The 9908-nt window shown below is 34.2% G+C and overlaps 1 protein-coding gene across 1 annotated transcript; it reads left to right on the forward strand.

The window, feature by feature from the left end:
- The first annotated feature begins 7344 nt into the window (after window positions 1–7344).
- LOC122048965 (oligopeptide transporter 1-like) lies at window positions 7345–9632 on the forward strand. The gene is made up of 5 exons (XM_042610464.1): window positions 7345–7762; window positions 7842–7939; window positions 8025–8936; window positions 9027–9209; window positions 9313–9632. Exons 1-3 carry the CDS (start codon window positions 7643–7645, stop codon window positions 8560–8562), a joined length of 756 nt encoding a protein of 251 aa, XP_042466398.1. The 5' UTR covers window positions 7345–7642; the 3' UTR covers window positions 8563–8936; window positions 9027–9209; window positions 9313–9632.
- The last annotated feature ends 276 nt before the right edge of the window (window positions 9633–9908 follow it).

Raw genomic sequence — 9908 nt, forward strand, 5'->3', positions numbered from 1 at the left:
TGATCCATGTGGAATGGAGACAAATTCCAATTTATTAGCTTGACTAGGTGTACTGACCAATTGTTTATTTTTTTTCAAACTGCATGAAATCATCTTTGATAGTTTCATTACTTTAGCATGGTGGTTTTGTAGATAATAAAGACTTCTCAGAATGTGAGACCAACTCTCCCTCAATTATGTTATCAGCTCTTTCAGCAATGGATTCTTGAGCTGCAAGCAAGCACGCCTGATTTATTAAATATTGAGAGCCAGGGGAATCATCAGATTTAGATAATCAGCTCAGGAACTCTAACTGCTCCCTGGGATGACTTGCAGATTGGTAACCTCGGAAAGGCTGTGAAGGTGGATTATTGAAATTTACATCAAATGCATCAGCTTCATCAGCAATGTTACTAGGTTCCAAACCGCCACGACAATAGTAGTCATCTTCATTTAGGTCAGAATTATGACCAGCATTCAGAGTTCACTGATGATACTGGCGTAGCATCTAATTGCTTCCCTATATGTTTGTTACAGGAAGTGTTAAATTCTCTTTTTCAGAAATGACATACATACTTACTGCATGGATATGACTCAAAAAGGAAACATCATGATGCTGCATGGTTGAACTAGGTTCATGAATGTGGGAGTTGATATGCTCATCCTCCATTTTTTTATATGAGAAACTATCAGCTACTAAATTCTTAAAAGTGAAGCTAGATAGAAGATATAGCTAGATTGAATTTTTATTTTCTTTGAATTTTTATATATGACTTGCGTGTCTTTCAGGGCTGGATAGAAGATATAGCTAGAATGAGTTGGTAGGGACATACTACATAGCCAATAAATTCTTAAAGAATTGAATTTATCAGAGTGTGATGTGAGGATGGTGTAAGGAGATAGAAGAGAATGCAAAGAAAGTATATATGATCATTGTAAATTAATCTAGTTTCATTGGTCATGGAAATAGAATCCCTACTCAGTGAGTATGATGCATACATGTAGACCTTGAATGAAACACCAAAAATGATATATGTGCTAATCTTTTCCCTTGCATGTAAATCAAAGTAGAGAGGTAATTAAATGATGGTGCTGCACTCTAGATTTAACTGTGGGTCTCCAATTTGCATGTAGTATAATAACATGTTACAAAACCTGAACTCGACTCCATTATAACATGCATCCTAATAATTTGTAGTATGGAAGAGGTATATGGTCATCAAAGAGGTCTCATAACAGCTTCGAGAAGAATGGGAAGCATTAGCTAATTGCTATGAAGATCACATGAGCAGTGCATGGATATCAAATAATTTATTAAGGTCATTTCTTTTCTTTGTTACTCACTCACCAATTTTGTCGAAGTAGCAAATTAGAAATGTAAAATGTATCACAAAATGTTTTGGAATTCTCTTACAAAGTATTAGCTCAACTGATATGCAATGTTTTATTAGTTTTGTATTCTAAATTGGTTGCAGCATTGTTTTTAACATTGAATGCTAAATTCATAGTTATTTTGTTGACATATTTTCCTTTGGCTTGTAGATACACAAAAAAAACTTTTGTTTATTAATAGTGGATACACCAAACACAACGACTAGTTTCATTGGATTTTTTTATACTTGTCGACTATTCTAACTCTAGTCATCAGGATGAGATGATTATAGTTTCTCTGTCAATGTGATTGCTTGTTTCTTTGACTGATGTAAAAGGGTGGAAGACTTTTAGAACCAGAGATATCAATGATGCAGATCTTGTTGTGAAGAGATTAATTAGATATATGACATGCAAGAAAGAGGATTATGTGTTAGATGATAAGATTTTTTATTGAAATGTTCTATTTATTGATTTTTTTAAACATTATATATTATAAATCATCTTTACCTCTAATAAGAGTTTTTTTTTATGTTCAGGATTCTCGTGAAGAAAGATTATAGAAGTTATCTCTAAATCACGAGAAGTTATTCTTTAGACTTTCTTTTGTGTAACTTTCATGGGAATAGTTGTTTTTTTATTGGATGAATGCTGGATGGATGTTGGATGCACTTCGATTAATGATTATAGAATTTTATATTGTGGATATCATTTTTAATTTATAAAAAGAGAGCTTTTCCTTTTGTTTTGAAATGATAATTTAATAGATTTAATCTAGATTAATTTGTATAATAAATGTTCTTTAATGATTATTAAATTTTGTCATAATTGTTGCATCTAACAAGTTAAAATATTAGGGACAGTAATTTACTGTCTTCACTTCTATTTGAGACAGCACATTACCATCTCAATTTAGTGCCTTTAGCTTTTTCACAGAATAAGACATAACATTTGAGACAAAATAATAACTGTCTTAAATACTTTTGAGTGTTAGAGTGTATACTAAAAGCCTAGCTTTTGGTATAAATATTTATCTAGAAATAAGAATCACATTGGTCAAATGTCTACATTTGTGATAAATGTAGTTGTTCAATTAATTTATATTGTAGATAACATGGTGTGTGGTGTCACACACAGAAGATCATGTTATCAGTACCTTATAAATTATAAACAGTAGCTCACGACCATGATGGAAAGGAACAAACCATTGGAAGGTCGTAGTGTAATTAGGTGTTAGTTTATCTTAACTAAATAATTACACTAGTACACTAAAAGTGTATTGAGTAGGACCATTAGAGGTCGTTTCTTTTATACTGACTTTATAAAGGGACAAAGACCTCAGTTATTATGGAAGTGTGTGCTCTTAATCCTAATATAATAACAAGCACATATATTTGATATTTATTTCTTTAATTTATCAATGGGTGAGATTTAGTTCGATGAATCAATAAGCCCGATAAGTTGGGAAATGATATCACTTATAGTGTGTGTTGTTGATTATAGAAGGAAACTGTGTCCTAGTAATCTAGGTTGAGAATGTCCCCAAGAGGAGCTCATAAGGATTGTCATGTTAAACCCTGCAGGTGGACTTAGTCCGACATGACGATGAAGTTGAGTGGTACTACTCTTGGAGCTAGATATTAATTAAGTGAGTTATCAGTAACTTACTTAATTAGTGGACATTTGTTATCTTAAACACAGGGAGACTAACACACTCATAATAAGAAGGAGCCCAAAATGTAATTTGGGATTGGTGCGGTAGTTCAATAATAGTTCTTTAGTGGAATGAATTATTATTGATGAAATTAAGTTGTGTGTTCGGGGCGTACACGGGATGCTTAATTTCATCGGGAGACCAAAACCAATTCCTCCTCTCGGTCCCTATCGTAGCCTCTAGTATATAGAGATTTATACCCACTGCATACCCACCTTCTTACCCATCCAATGGGGTCGGCCAAGCAAGCTTGGAACCCAAGCTAGGGCCGGCCAAGACCAATTGGATGAGTCATGTAGGTGGCCGGCCAAAGCATGGGTCCCAAGCTTAGGTGGTCGGCCACTAGAATATTAAAAAGGATTTTTATTAAAATTATTTCTTATGTGGATATCATGATTTTAAAAGAGAGTTTAAAAATTAAAAATTTCCTTTTATAGCTTTCTACAAAAGATTAAGAGAAGAGATTAATCTCTTTCCTTATTTGTAGTTTAAAAGGATGGTTTTAATTTTTGGTAAAAACTTTCCTTATTTGTAAATCATCTACATGTTTAAAAGAAAGTTTAAAATTTGAAATCTTTCCTTATTTGTTGATTAAAGGAGGATTTTAAATTTTAAGAAAAACTTTCCTTTTTAACCATGTTCATGATTTAAAAGAAAAGAAAGTTTAAAAATTAAATATTCTCTTTTATAAGTTTCTACAAGAGATTAAGAAAAGATTTGATATCTTTCCTTATTTGTAGATTAAAAGAGATTTTAATTTTTAGAGATAACTTTCTTTTTATCCACATGTTTAAAAGAAAGATTTTAATTTATTAAATTTACTTTTTATAAACCAATCATGAAGGGATAAAATTATTGGAGAAATTTTTATAAATTTCTGGAGACAAATTAGGAAGTTTTAATTAATTAAAACTCTCCTTGTTTGTAGCTTTTATATGGTCGGCCAAATAAAATTGAGAAAGAAAATTATTTTTAATTAAATAAATTTTCCTTTTCAATGGCAAAAGAATTAAGGAAGTTTTTTATTAAAATTTCCTTATTTGCCAAGATCAAGGATTATAAAAGAGGGGGTAGAGGAGGCTTCAAGGCTAACGAATCTATTCTATTTTTCTCTCTCTTTTACTTGGTGGTGTGGCCGGCCCTTCCTTCTTCTCTTCTTCTTCTCTTTGTGGCCGAACCTCTTCATGCTCATGGAGTTTTAATTGGTGGCCGGATCTAGCTTGAGGAAGAAGGAGAGAAAGCTTACATCCCTTGGAGCTTGGTTGGTGGAAAAGATCTTCATCTTTTGGAAGCTTTGTGCTTGGCCGAAATTTGAAGAAAGGAAAAGAAGGTGCTTTGGTGGTTTCTCATCTCGGAAGATAGTTGCCCACACAACGTCCGAGGTTAGAAGAGGAATACGGTAGAAGATCAAGAGGTCTTTCTAAAAGGTATAACTAGTAATTTTTCTTTCCGCATCATACTAGTTATTTTTGGAAATAATACCAAATACAAGAGGCATGCGATTCTAGTATTTCGAATATGTTTTTCGATGTTGTGTTCTTTTGTTTTTTTTTCTTGTGATTTGATTGTTCTTTTCGGTTAACCTAAAGTTATTTTAGGAAATTAAATATTAGCTTTCCATAAAAGGTTTTGTCTAGTCGGTGGTGGTTGTTCCCATATCCAAGAAGGCCATGTGCCTCGCCACGTCAGTACTGGGAACCAATTATGGAAATTAATATTTAATGAAATTAATAACTTAAGGTGATTTGGGTCGAACGTGTTAAGTTCCGCAGGAGACCCAAGTCAAAACCTAAAAGAACGAATAGATTAAGTTTTGGATCAAACGTGTTAAGTTCCGCAGGCGATCCAAAATTTAATTTAAAAGAACACATGGTAGCTAGGAAAAGGTTCAGACCTTTGTACAAAATTTTTGTACAGTAGAACCTCTAGGTTTTCCGAGTAGCAACCAACATTGAGACAATTGAATAACTGTCTCATCACCGTCTTAAATAGCATTTGAGACAGTACAACTGTCTCAATATTTTTTTGAGACGCTTGTATTAGGGACGACTACATTACTGTCTCATCACCGTCTCAAAAACATTTTGAGACACTAAATTTATAATTTAAGACACATTTTGTTGTGTCTCAAAAGCCTAGTTTTCTAGTAGCTATTCCGTGACTTCCAACTATTGTCAGCAGATTGACACCAACTCTTGAGTGCTCCTGAATCATCTTTCTACGAGTCGGTAACAAAGTTAATTACTGCATTTCTTTACAATTTACAAAAAGGGAGTGTAGGCTATTACACTTCCGTTTCTTCGATATATTGTATTCAATTTCCTCTTCCAGTGGTTCCAGAAGAGATTTTTAGTAGATTGTCCATCGATATGGTCTAAGGAATTATGGGTCTTGGAGTAGGAATCACTGAAGGCTCCGAACCAAGTAACTCTTCGAGTTCTTGTGTTTGTGTTTTGTTTTTGTTTTTAATTTACCGCTACATACTCATTTCATAAAACTGAAAAAGTTAAGTTTTTAAAATCACGTGATTCACTCCCTCCTTCTCACGTGCACACCAATCCTGCACAATCTCCTTGGGAACACGCAATGGATCTGCTACGTGGTTAAAGGAGAGTCAGTTGAAATTATTTTAACCATCAAAATTGTCCAGTCAATTGAATTATTGTCTTTTTCAACTAGACTTAAAGGGGAGACTTGTGACCCGAGTATGGATTAGTTGGATGCCACGTAGACAAAAGATTGGTGGATTTGGCAAAAAAAGGTTGCATGGACGGGTCCAAGGCTGAACTCTAGGCTTGAGTCTCCGTTAGGGTTCCCGACATCCTCTTGGGACTCCTGGTTCCCAAGATCCTCTCGGGACTCTCAGTTACAACTTCTCGGGACTCTCGGTTCCCAACATTCTCTTGGGACTCTCGGTTACATTCTCTCAGGACTCCCGATTCCCGACATCCTCTTAGAACTCCCCTGGTTCCCAAGATCCTCTTGGTTACATCCTCTCGAGACTCTCGGTTCTCGATATCCTCTCGGGACTCCCAGTTCACGACATCCTTTTGGGCTTCTCGTTTTCTCAACAACATAAAATAAAAAGAGATAATATGGTTATTTTAGAAAAAAGGCAATGGTATGACCAAATCCTATGATAAATAAGGAATAATAAGTAAGAAGATCGAAATAAAAGGAAAAAAAAGCCTTTTAATCCCGTTATTACAAGAAAAAGGTAACGATTTGACTAAATCTCACCTATTTAAGGAATTAAATAAGGCCTACTTAAGAAGAAAGGTTCGGGTTTTCCCTATAAAAAGGGATTTTCATCACCTTCCAAGTACGCTCACACATGTGTCACTTTACATACAAAAAAACCCTAATCTTTATCATCATCTTCTTCTAATTTGGGAGTCGAAGTGACTACGTCAAAAACGGAACTCTAGTTGACAATTAAAGCTCGATGCCCCAGTCGCTGGTTGGTTGGTCAGTAGCAACAATTAATTGTCGTGCAAGAAGAATTTTATGAACTAACGAACTAGCCCGATAACTTGAAGTCCACAAGTAAAGTCAGAGTCAATTGGACATACCATTCGTTTAATTAAACAAATCAAATGAGCTAAATAAATTGAAAAATCCAATTGAGCCTGATAAATTGCTAATATACACAAATTTAATCAAGCTAAATAAAAAATCAGCCTACGTAATTGTTGTGTTTTGAATCTACTTGTTAATTGAATGAGTGGAAATAAGATCTACGTTCAAGATTAATTGAATGAAATTTAAATATCTAAATTATAAAAACATAAATAACAATAATTAATAATAATTAAGTTTTTATTATATTGGATATATTTCATTTTCTACTTATCATTTATATTTTATTTCATCATAAATCGAATAAAATAAATTACTAAATCAAATAATAATATTATTAATTATATTCAGAATAAAAAATTAATAATAATATTTACCATTCAATTATCTTTCTATTTTTTCAGTTCTTTACTTATGAAAATTTTAGATTATAATATGAGCCGATGGCCATATCATTCAAATTATGGAACATTAAGATTTTGTATAAATGTTAGGCAAGTCTCTTAAAGGACACATTTAACTTTAATGGAAGAAAATTAAAGTTAAATATAGGCAATCAGTTGTGAATAGAAAAATAAGATTACGGGGAATACAATTAATATTTTTTTTCTTAATCAATCATGCACCTGTAAAGTATATCCGTTCTTAATCAATAATTAATATAATCGTGTTAAATTTTTTTTTGCTAAGATGGATGACTCGCCAATCGAGCAAGTGCGACTAACAGTTCCTTCGACGGACGATCCAACGTTGCAAGTGTTAACATTCCGCTTATGGATTCTTGGTGTTCCACTTTGCATCCTACAATCGGTGTTGTTTAGAATCGCTTCTTTCAGGCAGCAGTTTGTCTACATATCGCCCGCTTCTATCGATATCTTCTTGTTCGGTGGATGTAATCTGTTAGCCAGAGTTTTGCCTAATAAAGTTGTGAGAATCCCGGGCACAAGATGGAGTTTTTCGCTGAATCCGTGCTCCTTCAATATCAAAGAACACATCGCCATGTCCATATTTGTTAATTCGGTAGGCAGTCCAGGCTTTTACAATATCAGTATCGCCAAGATCTTTTACCGCAAAGAAATTCATATTTTACCCGCTTTGCTCTTGGTTATATCAACTCAGGTACCAAATTTATTATAATAAGTAATCATATATAAGAAAGAAGAAAAGTGACAATAGATTTAACATTCAATTTATGCAGTTCTTGGGTTTCGGATTTGCCGGTTTGTTTCTAAAAGTTTTTGTGGATTCACCGTACATGTGGTGGCCTAATGTAATTGCCAGCATCTCTCTTTACAGGTATGTTAAGTTGTTGTTGGTAAAGAATTATTAAGCATAGGATGAAATGAAAATGATATGTAATTTTATTATTTGTATTTATCAGGGCATTACATGAGCAAGATAAGAGGCCTAAGGGAGGGCTATCACGTTATCAATTCTTTTTTATTGTCTGCGCTGCGATTTTCGGTTACAGCATCATCCCTGCTTATTTCTTCCAGTCTGTTACTGCTCTCTCCTTTGTGTGTTGGATATGGAAGGACTCAATCACTGCACAACAAATTGGCTCTGGGATGAATGGACTCGGCGTTGGATCAATTTCTCTTGATTGGATGACAATGACAAGTTTTTTAGGAAGCCCTTTAGTTCTTCCTTCATTTGCGATATTCAATAGGTTGATTGGATTTATCGTGGTCGCATACATTATTATACCCTTCTCTTATTGGAGTAATGCATTTGAAGCAAGAAAATTTCCACTGTTTTCGACCAATATCTATGATTCTCAAGGTCACAAATACAATGTCTCTAGAATTATAGATTCAAACACTACTGTCACCTTTAATCAAGAAGCCTATGATAACTACTCGAAGATATACTTCACTACTTCACTGATTTATTCTTACGCATTTATTCTTGCTCAATAAACATCCTCTATTTCTCAGATTACTCTTTTTTATGGGAGGTACGTATTCATTTTGTCACATTCTAATTGATGTTTTCATAGTCCAATTGATCGTTGTAGTAATCTCTCTGCAGCTCACTGTGGCACAAATTTAAGAGAGCATATAAAGACGATGATGAACTAGATGTGCATGGGAGGCTAATGAAGCAAAATTATAAATCTATTCCTCAGTGGTGGTTTTACTCCATATTGTTGTCCATGATCGGCATGGCAATTCTGGTCTGTGAAAGTTTTGGCGGTCAAATTCAACTTCGTTACTGGGAAGTTTTGTTGGCATGTGCTCTGGTTTTTCTGTTCCTTCCATTGGAATGCGTACTCGAAGCAATTGCTGGTTTGGTGCGCACTAATCTATATAATTAATGAAGTTGTTGATTATTGAATATATACTTTGACTAACTAGTAGCTTTATGTGTGGCATGCATATAGGGATTTACATTAGATTTGTTATTGGAAGCCATCATTGGATACTTGAATCCAGGCAAACCTCTAGCCAACATGGCTTTCAAATTATACGGATCAGAGGCTTACCTATTGGCAGTCTACACTATATCTAACTTCAAATTATCACACTATATGAAGATTCCTCCAAAAATCTTATTTCACCTCATGGTAAAATCATTCACATTCTTCTATATATTACTTGAATGTTCATTTTCTTCCTCATTAGTTATATATAAAATATTTTTTTTTAAAAAAAATGTTGACTGTGTAGATTTTAGGCACGGCGATTTCATGCTTCACTGATTTTGGTATAGCATGGTGGATGCTCCGATCAATAAATAATATTTGCCAACCAGACTTACTTCCGGAGGGAAGTCCTTGGACATGTCCCACTGAGAAAGCAACGTACATCTCTGGGGTAACATGGGGGCTTGTCGGACCTAGCAAGATGTTTTATACCGATGGCATGTACTCAGTAGTTTAAATCTTTGCTCTAATTGGACTCGTCGCACCAATTCCCATTTGGTTATTATCGCACAAGTATCCTGAAAAGAAATGGATTGGACTCATTAACTTCCCAATTATATTCAGTGCCGCTCATATTCTACCTTACGGTGGGATTGTGGGTTATTGGAGCTGATTTATTGTTGGTTTACTCTTCAACTATTTCATCTATCGTAAACATAGAGAATGGTGGACTAGATATAATTATCTATTATCTGCTGGACTTACTGCGGGCTCTGTATTTTTTGTTCTCCTGCTTAGCGTCTCTCTTCAGTTTCAAAATATATATGGAGTGAACTGGTGAGGATTAGAATTAGGTGATCATTGTTCATTGACAAACTGCCCCACAATGCCTGATATTAT

This window comes from Zingiber officinale, chromosome 2B, assembly GCF_018446385.1.
Source record: "Zingiber officinale cultivar Zhangliang chromosome 2B, Zo_v1.1, whole genome shotgun sequence".
Lineage (NCBI taxonomy): Eukaryota > Viridiplantae > Streptophyta > Magnoliopsida > Zingiberales > Zingiberaceae > Zingiber > Zingiber officinale.